Source organism: Triticum aestivum, chromosome 2D, assembly GCF_018294505.1.
Source record: "Triticum aestivum cultivar Chinese Spring chromosome 2D, IWGSC CS RefSeq v2.1, whole genome shotgun sequence".
Lineage (NCBI taxonomy): Eukaryota > Viridiplantae > Streptophyta > Magnoliopsida > Poales > Poaceae > Triticum > Triticum aestivum.
The window spans coordinates 577,507,367-577,525,646 of NC_057799.1; the positions used below are offsets into that span (position 1 = coordinate 577,507,367).

Here is an 18,280-nt window from a genome sequence, read left to right on the forward strand (position 1 = left end):
TGTCTTCACGGCTCCTGCTAGCTACCCCGTGGATGCTATCACGGAGTCTCAACTGTTGGGAAACGTAGTAATTTCAAAAAAATTCCTACGCACACGCAAGATCATGGTGATGCATAGCAACGAGAGGGGAGAGTGTTGTCCATGTACCCTCGTAGACCAAAAGCGGAAGCGTTAGCACAACACGGTTGATGTAGTCGTACGTCTTCACGATCCGACCGATCAAATACCGAACGCACGGCACCTCCGAGTTTAGCACACGTTCAGCCCGATGACGTCCCTCGAACTCTGATCCAGCCGAGTGTTGAGGGAGAGTTTCATCAGCACGACGGCGTGGTGACGATGATGATGTTCTACCGACGCAGGGCTTCGCCTAAGCACCGCTACAGTATTATCGAGGTGGACTATGGTGGAGGGGGGCACCGCACACGGCTAAGAGATCAAACGATCAATTGTTGTGTCTCTAGGGTGCCCCCCTGCCCGCGTATATAAAGGAGCAAGGGGGAGAGATACGGCCGGCCAGGAGGGGCATGCCAGGATGAGTCCTACTCCCACCGGGAGTAGGACTCCCTCCCTTTTCCTTGTCGGACTAGGAGTGGAGGGGGAAAGAGGAGGGAGAGAGGAAGAAAAGGGGGGCACCGCCCCCCTCTCCTTGTCCTATTCGGACTAAGGGGAGGGGCGCGCGGCCCTGTCCTGGCCGCCTCTCCTCTCTTCCACTAAGGCCCACTATGGCCCATTAAGCCCCTGGGGGGTTCCGGTAACCTCCCGGTACTCCGGTAAAATTCCGATTTCACCCGGAACACTTCCGATATCCAAACATAGGCTTCCAATATATCAATCTTCATGTCTCGACCATTTCGAGACTCCTCGTCATGTCCGTGATCACATCCGGGACTCCGAAAAACCTTCGGTACATCAAAACATATAAACTCATAATATAACTGTCATCAAAACTTTAAGCGTGCGGACCCTACGGGTTCGAGAACTATGTAGACATGACCGAGACAGGTCTCCGGTCAATAACCAATAGCGGAACCTGGATGCTCATATTGGCTCCCACATATTCTACGAAGATCTTTATCGGTCAGCCGCATAACAATATACGTTGTTCCCTTTGTCATCGGTATGTTACTTGCCCGAGATTTGATCGTCGGTATCTCAATACCTAGTTCAATCTCGTTACCGGCAAGTCTCTTTACTCGTTCCGTAATACATCATCCTACAACAAACTCATTAGTTGCAATGCTTGCAAGGCTTAAGTGATGTGCATTACCGAGAGGGCCCAGAGATACCTCTCCGACAATCGGAGTGACAAATCCTAATCTTGAAATACGCCAACCCAACAAGTACCTTCGGAGACACCTATAGAGCACCTTTATAATCACCCAGTTACGTTGTGACGTTTGGTAGCACACAAAGTGTTCCTCCGGTAAACGGGAGTTGCATAATCTCATAGTCACAGGAACATGTATAAGTCATGAAGAAAGCAATAACAACATACTAAACAATCGAGTGCTAAGCTAACGGAATGGGTCAAGTCAATCACATCATTCTCCTAATGATGTGATCCCATTAATCAAATGACAACTCATGTCTATGGCTAGGAAACATAACCATCTTTGATCAACGAGCTAGTCAAGTAGAGGCATACTAGTGACACTCTGTTTGTCTATGTATTCACACATGTATTATGTTTCCGGTTAATACAATTCTAGCATGAATAATAAACATTTATCATGATATAAGGAAATAAATAATAACTTTATTATTGCCTCTAGGGCATATTTCCTTCAGTCTCCCACTTGCACTAGAGTCAGTAATCTAGTTCACACCCATAGTTCACATTGTCATGTGACCAACACCCAAAGGGTTTACTAGAGTCAATAATCTAGTTCACATCTCTATGTGATTAACACCCAAAGAGTACTAAGGTGTGATCATGGTTTGCTTGTGAGATAATTTTAGTCAACGGGTCTGTCACATTCAGATCCGTAAGTATTTTGCAAATTTCTATGTCTACAATGCTCTGCACGGAGCTACTCTTGCTAATTGCTCCCACTTTCAATATGTATCTAGATCGAGACTTAGAGTCATCCAGATCTATGTCAAAACTTGCATCGACGTAACTCTTTACGACGAACCTTTTTTCACCTCCATAACCGAGAAATATTTCCTTATTCCACTAAGGATAATTTTGACCGCTGTCCAGTGATCTACTCCTAGATCACTATTGTACCCTCTTGCCAAAATCATGGTGAGGTACACAATAGGTCTGGTACACAGCATAGCATATTTTATAGAACCTATGACTGAGGCATAGGAAATGACTTTCATTCTCTTTTCTATTTTCTGCTGTGGTCGGGTTTTGAGTCTTTACTCAACTTTATACTTTGCAATACAGGCAAGAACTCTTTCTTTGACTGTTCCATTTTGAACTACTTCAAAATCTTGTCAAGGTATGTACTCATTGAAAAAACTTATCAAGCGTCTTGATCTATCTCTATAAATCTTGATGGTCAATATGTAAGCAGCTTCACCGAGGTCTTTCTTTGAAAAACTCCTTTCAAACACTCCTTTATGCTTTGCAGAATAATTCTACATTATTTTCGATCAACAATATGTCATTCACATATACTTATCAGAAATGTTGTAGTGCTCCCACTCACTTTCTTGTAAATACAGGCTTCACCGCAAGTCTGTATAAAACTATATGCTTTGATCAACTTATCAAAGCGTATATTCCAACTTCGAGATGCTTGCACCAGTCCATAGATGGATCGCTGGAGCTTGCATATTTTGTTGGTACTTTTAGGATTGATAAAACCTTTTGGTTGCATCATATACAACTCTTCTTTAATAAATCCATTAAAGAATGCAGTTTTGTTTATCCATTTGCCAGATTTCATAAAATGCGGCAATTGCTAACATGATTCGGACAGACTTAAGCATAGATATGAGTGAGAAACTCTCATCGTAGTTAACACCTTGAACTTGTCGAAAACCTTTTGCGACAATTCTAGCTTTGTAGATAGTAACACTACTATCAGCGTCTGTCTTCCTCTTGAAGATCCATTTAATCTCAATGGCTCGCCGATCATTGGGCAAGTCAATCAAAGTCCATACTTTGTTCTCATACATGGATCCCATCTCACATTTCATGGCCTCAAGGCATTTTGCTGAATCTGGGCTCATCATCGCTTTCTCATAGTTCGTAGGTTCGTCATGGCCAAGTAACATGACCTCCAGAACTGGATTACCGTACCACTCTGGTGCGGATTTCATTCTGGTTGACCTACGAGGTTCGGTAGTAACTTGATCTTGAAGTTACATGATCATCATCATTAGCTTCCTCACTAATTGGTGTAGGAGTCACAAGAACAGATTTCTGTCATGAACTACTTTCCAATAAGGGAGCAGGTACAGTTACCTCATCAAGTTCTACTTTCCTCCCACTCACTTCTTTCGAGAGAAACTCCTTCTCCAGAAAGATTCCGAATTTAGCAACAAAAGTCTTGCCTTCGGATCCGTGATAGAAGGTGTACCCAACAGTCTCCTTTGGGTATAATATGAAGACATATTTCTCCGATTTGGGTTCGAGCTTATCAGGTTGAAGCTTTTTCACATAAGCATCACAACCCCAAACTTTAAGAAACGACAACTTTGGTTTGTTGCCAAACCACAGTTCATATTGTGTCGTCTCAACGGACTTAGACGGTGCCCTTTTTAACGTGGATGCAGCTGTCTTTAATGCATAACCCCAAAACGATAGTGGTAAATCGGTAAGAGACATCATAGATTGCACCATATCTAATAAAGTACGGTTACGATGTTCGGACACACCATTACACTGTGGTGTTCCAGGCGGCGTGAGCAGTGAAACTATTTCACATTGTTTTAACAGAAGACCAAACTCGTAACTCAAATACTCTTCTCCACAATCAGATCGTAGAAACTTTATTTTCTTGTTACGATGATTTTCCACTTCACTCTGAAATTATATGAACTTTTCAAATGTTTCAGACTTCTGTTTCATTAAGTAGATATACCCATATCTGCTCAAATCATCTGTGAAGGTCAGAAAATAATGATGCCCGCTACGAGCTTCAATATTCATCGGACCACATACATCAGTATGTATGATTTCCAACAAATCTATTGCTTGCTCCATTGTTCCGGAGAAATGCGTTTTAGTCATCTTGCCCAAGAGGCATGGTTCGCAAGCATCAAGTGATTCATAATCAAGTGATTCCAAAATCCCATCAGCATGGAGTTTCTTCATGCGCTTTACACCAATATGACCTAAACGGCAGTGCCCCAAATAAGTTGCACTATCATTATTAAGTTTGCATATTTTGGCTTCAATATTATGAATATGTGTATCACTACGATCGAGATCCAACAAACTATTTTCATTGGGTGTATGACCATAGAAGGTTTTATTCATGTAAATAGAACAACAATTATTCTCTAACTTAAATGAATAACCGTATTGCAAGAAACATGATCAAATCATATTCATGCTCAACGCAAACACCAAATAACACTTATTTAGGTTCAACACTAATCCCGAAAGTGTAGGGAGCGTGCGATGATGATCATATCAATCTTGGAACCACTTCCAACACACATCGTCACTTCACCCTAAACTAGTCTCTGTTCATTCCGCAACTCCTGTTTCGAGTTACTACTCTTAGTAACTGAACCAGTATCAAATACAGAGGGGTTGCTACGAACACTAGTAAAATACACATCAATAATCTGTATATCAAATATACCTTTGTTCACTTTGCCATCCTTCTTATCTGCCAAATACCTGGGGCAGTTCGGCTTCCAGTGACCAGTCCCTTTGCAGTAGAAGCACTTAGTCTTAGGCTTAGGACCAGACTTGTACTTCTTCACTTGAGCAGCAACTTGCTTGCCGTTCTTCTTGAAGTTCCCCTTCTTCCCTTTGCCGTTTTTCTTGAAACTAGTGGTCTCGTCAACCATCAACACTTGATGTTTTTCTTTATTTCTACCTTCGTCGATTTCAGCATCACGAAGAGCTTGGGAATTGTTTCCGTTATCCCTTGCATATTATAGTTCATCACGAAGTTCTACTAACTTGGTGATGGTGACTAGAGAATTCTGCCAATCACTATCTTATCTGGAAGATTAACTCCCACTTGATTCAAGCGATTGTACTACCCAGACAATCTGAGCACATGCTTACTGCTTGAGCTATTCTCCTCCATCTTTTAGCTATAGAACTTGTTGGAGACTTCATATCTCTCAACTCGGGTATTTGCTTGAAATATTAACTTCAACTCCTGGAACATCTCATATGGTCCATGACGTTCAAAACTTCTTTGAAGTCCCGATTCTAAGCCGTTAAGCATGGTGCACTAAACTATCAAGTAGTCATCATATTGAGCTAGACAAACGTTCATAACGTCTGCATTTGCTCCTGCAATAGGTCTGTCACCTAGCGGTGCATCAAGGACATAATTCTTCTATGCAGCAATGAGGATAAACCTCAGATCACGGACCCAGTCCGCATCATTGCTACTATCATCTTTCAACTTAGTTTTCTCTAGGAACATACATAAAACATAGGGAAGCAATAACGCGAGCTATTGATCTACAACATAGATATGCTAATACTACCAGGTACTAAGTTGATGATAAATTTAAGTTCAATTAATCATATTACTTAAGAACTCCCACTTAGATAGACATCCCTCTAATCCTCTAAGTGATCACGTGATCCATATCAACTAAACCATGTCCGATCATCACGTGAGATGGAGTAGTTTCAATGGTGAACATCACTATGTTGATCATATCTACTATATGATTCACGCTCGACCTTTCGGTCTCCGTGTTCCGAGGCCATATCTGTTATATGCTAGGCTCGTCAAGCTTAACCTAAGTATTCCGCGTGTGCAACTGTTTTGCACCCGTTGTATTTGAACGTAGAACCTATCACACCCGATCATCACGTGGTGTCTCAGCACGAAGAACTTTCGCAACGGTGCATACTCACGGAGAACACTTATACTTTGATAATTTAGTGAGGGATCATCTTATAATGCTACCGTCAATCAAAGTAAGATAAGATGCATAAAAGATAAACATCACATGCAATCAATATAAGTGATATGATATGGCCATCATCATCTTGTGCTTGTGATCTCCATCTCCGAAGCACCATCATGATCACCATCGTCACCGGCGCGACACCTTGATCTCCATCGTAGCATCGTTGTCGTCTCGCCAATCTTATGTTTCTACGACTATCGCTACGGCTTAGTGATAAAGTAAAGCATTACAGGGCGATTGCATTGCATACAATAAAGCGACAACCATATGGCTCCTGCCAGTTGCCGATAACTTGGTTACAAAACATGATCATCTCATACAATAAAATTTAGCATCATGTCTTGACCATATCACATCACAACATGCCCTGCAAAAACAAGTTAGACGTCCTCTACTTTGTTGTTGCAAGTTTTACGTGGCTGCTACGGGCTTAGCAAGAACCGTTCTCACCTACGCATCAATACCACAACGATAGTTTGTCAAGTTGGTGTTGTTTTAACCTTCGCAAGGACCGGGCGTAGCCACACTCGGTTCAACTAAAGTTGGAGAAACTGACACCCGCCAGCCACCTCTGTGCAAAGCACGTTGGAAGAACCAGTCTCGCGTAAGCGTACGCGTAATGTCGGTCCGGGCCGCTTCATCCAACAATACCGCCGAACCAAAGTATGACATGCTGGTAAGCAGTATGACTTATATCGCCCACAACTCACTTGTGTTCTACTCGTGCATATAACATCAACGCATAAAACCAGGCTCGGATGCCACTGTTGGGGAACGTAGTAATTTCAAAAAAATTCCTACGCACACGCAAGATCATGGTGATGCATAGCAACGAGAGGGAAGAGTGTTGTCCACGTACCCTCGTAGACCAAAACCAGAAGCGTTAGCACAACGCGGTTGATGTAGTCGTACGTCTTCACAATCCGACCGATCAACTACCGAACGCACGGCACCTCCGAGTTCAGCACACGTTTAGCCCGATGACGTCCCTCGAACTCCGATCCAGCCGAGTGTTGAGGGAGAGTTTTGTCAGCACGACGGTGTGGTGACGATGATGATGTTCTACCGACGCAGGGCTTCGCCTAAGCACCGCTACAGTATTATCGAGGTGGACTATGGTGGAGGGGGGCACCGCACACGGCTAAAAGATCAAACGATCAATTGTTGTGTCTCTAGGGTGCCCCCTGCCCCCGTATATAAAGGAGCAAGGGGGAGAGGTGCGGCCGGCCAAGAGGGGTGCGCCAGGAGGAGTCCTACTCCCACCGGGAGTAGGACTCCCTCCCTTTTCCTTGTTGGACTAGGAGTGGAGGGGGAAAGAGGAGGGAGAGAGGAAGAAAAGGGGGGCGCCACCCCCCTCTCCTTGTCCTATTCGGACTAGGGGGGAGGGGCGCGCGGCCCTGCCCTGGCCGCCTCTCCTCTCTTCCACTAAGGCCCACTATGGCCCATTAAGCCCCCGGGGGGTTCCGGTAACCTCCCGGTACTCCGGTAAAATTCCGATTTCACCCGGAACACTTCCCATATCCAAACATAGGCTTCCAATATATCAATCTTCATGTCTTGACCATTTCGAGACTCCTCGTCATGTCCGTGATCACATCCGGGACTCCGAACAACCTTTGGTACATCAAAACATATAAACTCATAATATAACTGTCATCGAAACTTTAAGCGTGCGGACCCTACGGGTTCGAGAACTATGTAGACATGACCGAGACACGTCTCCGGTCAATAACCAATAGCGGAACCTTTATGCTCATATTGGCTCCCACATATTCTACTAAGATCTTTATTGGTCAGATCGCATAACAACATACGTTGTTCCCTTTGTCATCGGTATGTTACTTGCCCGAGATTCGATCGTTGGTATCTCAATACCTAGTTCAATCTCGTTACCGGCAAGTCTCTTTACTCGTTCCGTAATACATCATCCCGCAACAAACTCATTAGTTGCAATGCTTGCAAGGATTAACTAATGTGCATTACCGAGAGGGCCCAGAGATACCTCTCCGACAATCGGAGTGACAAATCCTAATCTTGAAATACGCCAACCCAACAAGTACCTTCGGAGACACCTGTAGAGCACCTTTATAATCACCCAGTTACGTTGTGACGTTTGGTAGCACACAAAGTGTTCCTCCGGTAAACGGGAGTTGCATAATCTCGTAGTCATAGGAACATGTATAAGTCATGAAGAAAGCAATAGCAACATACTAAACGATCGAGTGCTAAGCTAACGGAATGGGTCAAGTCAATCACATCATTCTCCTAATGATGTGATCTCGTTAATCAAATGACAACTCATGTCTATGGCTAGGAAACATAACCATCTTTGATCAACGAGCTAGTCAAGTAGAGGCATACTAGTGACACTCTGTTTGTCTATGTATTCACACATGTATTATGTTTCCGGTTAATACAATTCTAGCATGAATAATAAACATTTATCATGATATAAGGAAATAAATAATAACTTTATTATTGCCTCTAGGGCATATTTCCTTCATCAACATTGCCACCTTATGACGCAACGGTAGAACTTCAAAGTCAAGGTGGCTGTCAGCTCTGTTTGACCTCCTGAACCCGGCGCAACTTTTCACTGCCGTCCAATTCTAGAAGGATATGCTAGGGTGACGGTGGACGAAATAACGGAGGGATTTGAGGACCTCGAGCTTGACCACCCTACCGGTGAAGGGGAGACTCGGCTGGGTTCTGCTTTGAAGACTCCATATGCCTATGGTGGAAGGAGCTCATCAACCTTCCTAACTGGACGCCTCCGCCTCCTCCTCCTCCTCCGGCGAGTCAGGCCACTCCGCCTCCTCCTCCGCCTCCTCCCCCGGCGAGTGATCAGGGCACTCCGCCTCCTTCTCTGGCGCGTGGCGGCACTCCGCCTCCTTCTCCGCCCGCGCCGGCGCGCCCGAGTAGCCAGCCTCCTCCTTTTCCGCCTCGTTAGCAAGGGCGGAAGAGACCCGCCGCCGCTCCGGCTGCTCCGGCGCGTCGTAGTCCTTCTCTTCCGCCTCGTAAGCAAGGAAAGAAGACAGCTGCAGCCGCTCCATCTGCTCTGGCGTCTAGTAGTACAGCCAGATGCGAGAGGCAATACAGATTCGGTCCCTCGCTCAAGCCTCTAGAGAAGTTACCATGCGAGAGGACCGTGGAGGAAAACGCGAAGATCATGAAAGCCGAAGTGAGGGACTTCTTTGAAGCGGTGAACGCAAAGAAACATCCACCTCCGGAGGAGAAGATAGATCCGGTGAAAGCGAAGCGCACTATCGATGCCCTGAAGCGACCACCACCTTCTCTGCCGCAATCCAACTATGATCGCATTATTCAAAGGTAATATATCGAAGCGGAGTGGTCGAGAAGTACTATCAGTGATCAAAGGTTAGCAAAACGATGGGCTAGGAAAAAAATTGCCCAGCTCGGCGAACAAGCGAACCAATCGTGCCCCCCGCTCAAGGTGTCTAGCGATATCGTCGCTAATCATCCAGAGATTTTGCCCAGTACCAATCTTGGAGATTACCTGCCCGATGATGTACATTATGATACAATGGAGGTGGACGAACACAAATACCATTACGGGAAACCTCTCGTCAAAGATGAAAGATCTCTAACAACGACGATGCGAAGATTCCATGATTGGTACATGAAAACCTGCAGAGAGTCTGGGGGGAAGGATACTTTGACGCTGAGAGTTAAAGAGGAGCATGACCTTGTTGGAATTGATCTGTTGTCTGTTCCATTTGAGGAGTTCTTCCAGTTTTTCAATCAAAAGGCCCTCGATAAATTAACGGTCACTTGCTATTGTTTATAAGTACTACTTCTGTCATTAAGTCTCTATATATAGCTCAGCTCTTTCATTGCATGTATATATAATTATCCTCACTATATTATGCAGATTGAAGATCGACGAATTGAAGAAAAGACAAATCGGTGATATTGGGTTCATTAACACAAATCTCATAGATGCATTTACGGTTAAATTTCATGACAAAGATACCGAGGCCAACTTGCTACGATCATTGGTAATAAATCAAAACAAAGATATAATACTCTTTCCTTAAAACTTCAAGTGAGTGTTATTGTCTTGTGCATATTCGGTTTCCCTTATTAGTCGAGGTTATAGTAATGTAATTGATGAGTTATGCATGCGTGCGCAGGTTCCACTATATTCTCCTAGAGATTAAGCTTGAGCAGGGACTAGTAACTGTCTTAGACTCGAGACGAAAAGATCACCAGGAGTATGCGGACATGACTGAAATGCTCGAGAAGTAAGTTAAATCGATAATTATCGCACCATATCGGCAACTTTGTTCATTTCCTGATATCAAGTAATTGTTTTCTTTGTCTGGCAAGGTTTGGAAAAAATTCACCGCACAAGCTCCGGGACTGCCGGGGAACCTGCGATGTACACACCTGAAAGTAAGTACTACTAGCTAGTTCCGCGCATCTCCTAGTGATTAAAGCACTAGTTTCATCAATACCATTTAGCATGCTTGCTTATCAGTTTGATTGACCTATGTTTCTTGTAAAGTGGTTGTGACAGGAAGCCGGGAATAATTACTGTGGATACTACGTTTGCGAGTCCCTCCGCCACACGACCTGTGAGCGGGGTTACTCTAAAAAACAATATGAAGTGCGTAAGCAATAATATTCACAATTTTATTTTATTACCATCATTTGTGTTGAGTTTCATTCATTCATATATATGTATTGACCCTCTTCTTCAAATTAGATGTTTCAGATGCGGGATGAACTCCTAGCACAAGATCGTATGCGAGCAATTCAAGAGGAATTGGCGGGATTCTTTCTTGACCACATGATCAATAAAGACGGAGAATACCATGTGGAACTTGAGTTCATATATAATTAGGGGATTATATTGTAAGAGATCTTATATTGTATATGTGTAGCCAGTAGCGTCGGATAGATATACGAAAACTTGTTGTTCGACCAATCTCTCGGAGAAGGAGAGGTCGATATCACTTCTCTCTGTATGCATATGTTCATGACGATCTTCTGTACTTAATGGTTTCCTTCATTTGCTTACTAGCTAGCGTGTCGAGTCCTCTCTATACGTATAGTACGTAGTGTCGAGCAAGCACGGAGATAAGAGAGGACACTTCTCTCTATTAATTAGCTAGCTAACACAATATATGAAACACCTAAATTAACCCACCCAAAACCCCCTAAACCCACCCCCTTTAAAAAAACAAAAACCTCAGCTCCTGCTAGCTGTTGACGCGTGGATGCCTTTTGGTCCCGGTTGGTGCTACCAACCGGGACCAAAGGCCCTCCTGCCTGGGCTCGCCGCAGCGGCCACGTGAAGGCCCATTTGTCCCGGTTGGTATAAGAACCGGGACTAAAGGTATAGGGCTTTAGTACCGACCCTTTAGTCCCGGTTCCCCAACCGAGACAAATGGGCCTTACGAACCGGGACAAATGGCCCTTTTTCTACTAGTGTCATGGCGTCCGGCATCTCCGGCCGTCGAACAGCCGCGCGAGCGCCAGCTCCGCCTCCCCGCGCCACCCGGCGCCACCTGCCGGCGTCCCGCAACAAATCCGGCCGGATCTAGCCGAAGCCGAGCAGGCCCGCCGCCACCTGCATCCCGCTGCACCAGATCCAGAGAAGAAGGAGACCGCCGCCGCCCCGGATGCATCCGTCACTGCCACCATGAGGGCGCCTCGCGCGCAGCCCTCCAGCCCTAGGTAAAGGCAACATGCATGTGGATCTGCCGCCGACCACCAACCACCGTGCCGCTGCGCCCTGCCGCCAGCGCACCACCACCGCTGGAAGTAACCGACCCGTGCAACCACCAACTAGCGAGGGGAGAAGGAGCCCCGCTGCCACCGATGCCGACCAAGCTTTGCCAGACGGGGGGGGGGGGGGGGGGGGGGGGGGGTGAGGGGAGGAGGAGGCCGAGGTCGACGACGCTAGGGTTGTCCCTCCTGGTCGCCACACGGGAGGGAGTGAAGGGGGCCAATGTCCGGTCCGCAAAAGGAATTAGTTTACTTAGGCCCTGTACAATGCAAAGTGCTTGGGATAGGTGCTTAGAGAAATAAACCGATTTTTTCATAAGCACCGGTGCTTATTTGTATAGGATAGACGCTTAATTAAGTGTCTGTCCTATAGAAAGAAGCATCGATGCTTAAGAAGAACTCGGTTTATTTTACTAAGCATCTTCTTAAGCACCTCCCATTGTACAAGGCCTTAGTGTACTAGTATGATTACTGTCACGTAATTAGTTTAGTTAGTGTACTAGTATATCCGGTTGGTTTCCACGCTGGGTACTACTACTAGCCTTGTTCATGTTGGTGTAGTAGTTCGACTGATAGTAGGTTAATCTCCTAGTGAGTCCGGCTTGCATGCAACAAGTATTCGAGTAGGCTTAGATAGCTTAGTTTGGTTATATGTCCAAATAGGAATCAAGGTTGCCCGTGAGTTTATATTAGAAAAGTAATCAAGCCGAGTGCGAGTAGGTCTTGCCATCATGGTTAGTTCTAGAGCCATACGTGTGGACATATATATACATGCACTATGGCGTGAGTTTGTAACACTGGAAGGTTGAGAAGAAATAAAGTTTTTTGCGTGCGGTGAATGCCAACTGTCTCACGACAGGGGGCATACGACCCAGGTCCTCTGAAGGTGGCCTGGATCCTTGCGGCCGCGGCCTCCTCGACAGGGGTGGCATACAGGTTGAGGCCGTCCTCCGCCTCGGGGGCCGTCAGGTGTATCACCGCGGCATCGGCGGCCGCCATGGCCACCGCCACGGCGTGCTTGCTCTGCTCAAGCTCGCGCTCCGACACCGACACCGACAGACCGCCTGGTTCCTGGCCCAACGGCGACGGTGCGGCGGCGGTCGCAGGCCTCCGGAAGCTCCATCGCCTCTTCTCCCTCGGGCTCGCGGCCGCCGGCAGCTCAGCCAAAGGCGCCGAGTCACACTGTGACTGGCCCCGCTTGCCCCCTCTCCTGCCGCCATCCCTTTTCCCGGCCAAGATGCTCCTCAGCCACCTCTGGAAATCACTGCTTTCTTCATGTGCTCTCTGCTTCGGAAAACGACCATGCCAAGTTGAAAGTTGGGTTTTTCAGCTTTGCTATCAAACCTAGGCCACTTGCTCTTCCTTCTTACCATAGTGGTACCTCCTTCTCCATCACTTTCTTCATCATAAGAGAAATCATCCTCATCAGAGTCAAAATATGGAGTTTCGAAACTAGCATCCAAATCCTCATCAGATTTACATTGCACTTTATTGTCTTGCATTATAATTCCACTTCTCTGTCCAAGCTTCTTAGCTCTCTCATTCCTGCTAATCTCTCTTGCAAGTTTTCTCAGTTCCTCTGCCTCTGAATCTTCTCCAGAACTGCAATCAGGTATTGGTTCATACTCAGTGTCCTCTTCATCAGATTTGTCAACAGGAGGTGCTTCTGTTGCTGGAACATGTTCAGTTGCAATCTCATGATCTGCACTAACTAGTGTAGCAGTAGGAGGTGCTTCTGTTGCTGGAACTTGTTCAGTGATGGTCTCATGTTCAGTTGTAGTGGCAGTAGATTGTGCCACTGCCCTTCTTCTGACTTGCAACTTAACAGGTCTAGCAACTTCTCTCTGTGTTTCATGAGCAGATGATGCACTAACTTGAGCACTTCCAGCTGCACCTGCCACCTTTTCAAGGAACAACTCATCAACCACTGCAGTGTCAACAACTTGCACACTAATAAGTGGTAGTTTTGTCCCACTGTGCCTAGAGTAAGTTTCTCCTACATTTACTGACAACAGACCTGCACATATGTCAATCTGTTCATCACCTGCATGTATGTCAAATTGCTCATCACTAGCGGATAACATGGTTTGTTCTTGGTGCATTTCTTCATCACTGTCAAAGTGTTGCTGAATTGGCATGTCCAATTCTTCAACAAAAACATCAGCATAGCCATCTATTATTCCAATGTCCATCCTCTTCACTGACTCATCATCACATATGAACATCAGACCATCCTTGAGGTTTTTTTCCTGGAGGTAACCAATGCAATTTGTAGGTGTAAGTACCTTTGCAGTGACCTCTTTCCACGTGATACATATCTTCTGCATAGTTACATAATTCTGCATAGGAGAAATAATCCCTTGGGATGGCCAACTCTACCACCAATTCCCCAATGTAATCCAGCTTTCCATGCACTTGCTGAAATGATCCACAATAGTGAAACCTGACAAAGAAGTTGTCCAATGGATCGGGACCAGGTGAACCTACAAATTGAGACACAAAGAACTAACATTCAGAGAAAAATTCTTGTTGTGATATACACAAAGAACTAGCATAGCAGATAATTTACTCTGAACTAACATAGAAACAGTGCAAATTCAGTTCATTCAGACAAAAAAGTGCACTTTTCTCCAAAACCAAACATGGTAGTCATCTACAATAAATCTCCAGCAATGGGAGTTCATTCAGCCCCATTTACTTTGCACAATAGAGACTAGTTTGTCCTGCACCAAGTTCTGCACCTTTTTCCTAACGAAAAGATCCCTCTTTTCATATACAGAACAGGGCATCACCCAAAATGCACTTGAACAGGGCATATAGGAAGATCCCTCTTTTCACTTGAACGGGGCAGTTTGCTCTCACGCCACAAATCCTATCGCTGCCACTTGAACGGAGCAAGCTGTCAGCGGCTGCTCTCATGTGGTACAGTGAAAACCACAACAAAGTTGGACAGTAGGCAAGCTACAGTTTCATTGTGAGGAGGCTGACTACGGAATGGGCAGAATTTTGCACACCCCATTCCCCTCACCCAAACCCACACCTCTGCGGCGCACACGATCGTACACCGGCGCTCGCGATTTTGCCGACGAACGACACCAGAAATGAAGCAGAGGAGCAGCGGAGATGGAGGCGCACGCACCTGGACACATTGTTTCTTTCGGAGACAGGCAAGTAGCAGGCGACGGCGGGTACGACGGGCGGCGACAGCGGAAGGCGACGGCGGACGGCGACGGCGGCCGAGCCCTAGCGAACGGAAGAGCGATTCTGGAGGCGAGGGGAAAAGGAAAGAAAGGAAGGGAACGAGGGGAAAAGGAAAGAAAGAAGTAAGGGGAGAACTGGCTAATGGGACCCATTCAAAGTTTTCTTGCCCTGTCAGCATCTAATTGGCATCAGTGGAGACAAAAACCGCTGAAGATTTGATTGAAACCACTAAAGGGTGCTATTAACCCGGTTTTAATAATTTAAGGGTGTGATTTGTCCTGGTTTTGAGTTCAGGGGGGCATATATCCCAAAGATTGGATTTGGGGGTGATTTGTATACTTCTTTCCGAGAAATTTGTTTCACGCCATACTACCTAGGATTCGAGTTGGGCCCGGGTTGTAGCCCACCAAGCACTGCACGCAGCCACGCACGAAGGGGCCGAAGACGTGGTCTCGTCTTCTGTCCTCCCAGTTTCCTTCCACGCGCAAGGAGCGGCCTTGACCTAACTCGTGCGACGAGCAGCCGTGCAGTCGATTTAATGCTCCCCGACCAGCCGTCCGTCCCCTGCACCGGTGCTCCCCCTCCCGGCTCCTGCTCCCCGCTGCCACGGCGGCCGCCTCTCCTGGGCTGCCAGCGCGTTGCCCCGTCGCCCTTCTTGACAGATTACTCCAGCGCTAGCGAAGTTCTCGAGTGGGCGTATTGACCAGATTGATTATATGAAGGTGAGAACTTGAACGTGTTTCTGATGATTTATTCTTCATACATTTCAATGCATTGGCTGGTTCAAACTGATGTGCACACAGCGATGTCTAAGATCTGCTCGTTTTTGTTGCTTTAAATTGAAGCAGATTTCTTGTATTTAGTATGTTCATTTTCTTCACAGGACCTGTTTGCCTGACCTTGTGCACGGTGCCAAAAAGTTGCAGCAGGAGAATTTTTCGTCCGAGCAAATGAATACACCCGACAAGAACTTCCGACATATTTCTTTCAGGTAAATCATTACTAATGTATCACGTACCCAAGTGAAGTGTGTTTTCTTTTGACAGAAAGGATGTTTTTTCCTTAATGCAAAAAAAGCTAATTCATGCTATAGTACTCCCTGCGTTGTTTTAAGTTTGCATATAAACTTTGGTCAAAGTCAAGCTTTGTAAAATTTGACAAACTTTACATTTTTTTTGGTATATATGACACATTTTGATGGTAGTTTTACGCAGTAAAGATTTTTCATCTCGTTGAATTTTTTTGGCCCAGGGTTTGCTTCAATTCTGGCTCCGCCACTGGACGGTGGGCATGTGGGGGTGTGTCTGCGGCGGTTCTGTCCTTAGTGGATTTGCTTTGATCTTGTCGTAGTTTGTCTATGTTCGTGTGTCTTCAGGTTGTATCGTTTTGATCGACGCTACTCTTCATCAGCAACAGTTGTTGTTTTGCTATGCTGGACCTACGGGGCCTTAGCACGACGACTTCCCGACTATTTACTACAACAAGTTTTGCTGGCTCCAGCGAGGTAGCGGCGATGACGGCGGCGCGTCTTCGGCTCGCTTCAATGCTTGTAGTCGTCGCTTGGTGATCTACGGATCTAGATGTAATTTTTATTTTTTTGGTATTCATTGTACTGTTATGATTGAAGATGAATAGACTGAAAGTCTTCTCGCAACAAAAAGAGGGCAAACCAACGTGGTGGACCCAGCCAGTGTGCACGGAGCAGAGATTCCACATTGCTAATAATTTCCCGAATACACCCCTCAAAAGCAAATTAAAGAATACTCCCTCCATAAGCTAATATAAATTGTAGTGATCTAAACACTCTTATATTAGTTTACAGAGGGAGTACAAGAGCTTTGTAAGATTTTGATACCCTTGTCTATATTTTGGAAAACCAGGATACAGAAATTTGTTGTCAACAACCACATAATCATAACGGACTTGCAAGGAATCGGGGATAACTAATAAACAGAATATACAGATAACGATACAATTGAAAGTGCTAGCAAGCTATCCCGTACGTGATTCCCGATGAAGCGCATGATGATACCAGCGCCCACGGTCCGGCGATTTTCTTCCGCCATTGCTAGAAACCGCACATCGTTGCGATGCCTCGCGGAGAGCTTCACCGCGACTCACGATTTCGAGATGCCCAGTTTCCCTCTTTTCGACCGCACGGGCGCCCATGTTCGCTCGAGCCGATTCAGCGTCGGCGGCCGCAACTGGGTCATCGGGTTTCGCCCAAATAGTTTCAACCATGCTTCGGCCAATTTATTTTGTGTCGACCCAGCTCAGGATGTGAGAGCCAGGTTCACCTTCAACATGCTGGAGAAAGATGGCGGGGCATCGCTAACCAACCATGGCGCGATCGAGCATGTCTTCTCGCCCAAAAGTGACTGCTGGGGCTACTTCAAATTCGTCGAGAAATCCAAGCTGGAACTGTCGGCCGGCGACAGCGGTGGCCACTCCCTGACCATAAGGTGCGATCTCACCGTTATCACAGAGCCCCACGTTGTGGTTAACAGGAACAAACTATTCTTGCTTCCGCAGCCGGATCTGGCAGGCCATCTCCAGCAGATGTGGAAGGGTGGACAAGGAGCAGATGCGACATTCATTGTTCGTGACCAATCGTTCAAAGCCCACAGATGCTTGTTAGCTGCACGGTCTCCGGTCTTCAAGGCGGAACTCTCTGGCCCGACAAAGCAGACGGCAACACAATGCATCAAGATTGAAGACACTGAGCCTTCAAGCTTCGAGGGGCTACTTCACTTTGTCTACACAGATTCCTTGCCAGATGACAACGAGCATTACGAAGAAGGCAGAACTGCGAGACTACAGCAATTGCTGGTTGCGGCGGATCGGTTTAGATTGGACAGGTTGAAGGTGCTTTGTGCACGCAAACTGTGTGAAAGCATTGACGTGCAGACGGTTGCAACGACCCTGGTTTTAGCAGAGAAACACGGTTGCAAGGATGTCCTATAGGCTTGCGTTGAGTTCATGGCTCCACCTAAAGTCCTACGTGCTGTCATGGCAACTGATGGATTCAAGGATTTGGTAGCAACTTGTCCTTCCGTCATGAAGGATATATTGGACAAGGTGTCCCATGGTGAATAGTTTAGAGGACAGTGGACAGATGATCATGTGCTTAATTATGTTTATACAGGGTACTAGATTTTTGTTAGCCATGTTCAGTTATCTACTCCCTTCTTTTCGGTTTATAGGGCTTATCTTAAAATTTTAGTTTTTCCATTTTATAAGGCTCAATTTG

The 18,280-nt window shown here is 45.9% G+C and overlaps 1 protein-coding gene and 1 long non-coding RNA gene across 2 annotated transcripts; both read left to right on the top strand.

Annotated features, from left to right (window-relative positions):
• The first annotated feature begins 15,198 nt into the window (after positions 1 to 15,198).
• LOC123050082 (uncharacterized) lies at positions 15,199 to 16,543 on the top strand. The gene is made up of 3 exons (XR_006423707.1): positions 15,199 to 15,752; positions 15,914 to 16,021; positions 16,282 to 16,543. It is a non-coding gene; the product is annotated as an uncharacterized lncRNA (long non-coding RNA).
• A 512-nt stretch (positions 16,544 to 17,055) lies between these two features.
• Positions 17,056 to 18,135, top strand: LOC123050083 (BTB/POZ and MATH domain-containing protein 1-like). Its single transcript, XM_044472928.1, has one exon. The coding sequence runs from the start codon at positions 17,056 to 17,058 to the stop codon at positions 17,992 to 17,994; it is 939 nt and encodes a 312-aa protein (XP_044328863.1). The 3' UTR covers positions 17,995 to 18,135.
• Positions 18,136 to 18,280: the final 145 nt, after the last annotated feature.

Bases quoted from the DNA above. Each gene is read 5' to 3' on its own strand.
- LOC123050083 (XM_044472928.1), top strand. From the start codon at position 17,056: ATGATACCAGCGCCCACGGTCCGGCGATTTTCTTCCGCCATTGCTAGA.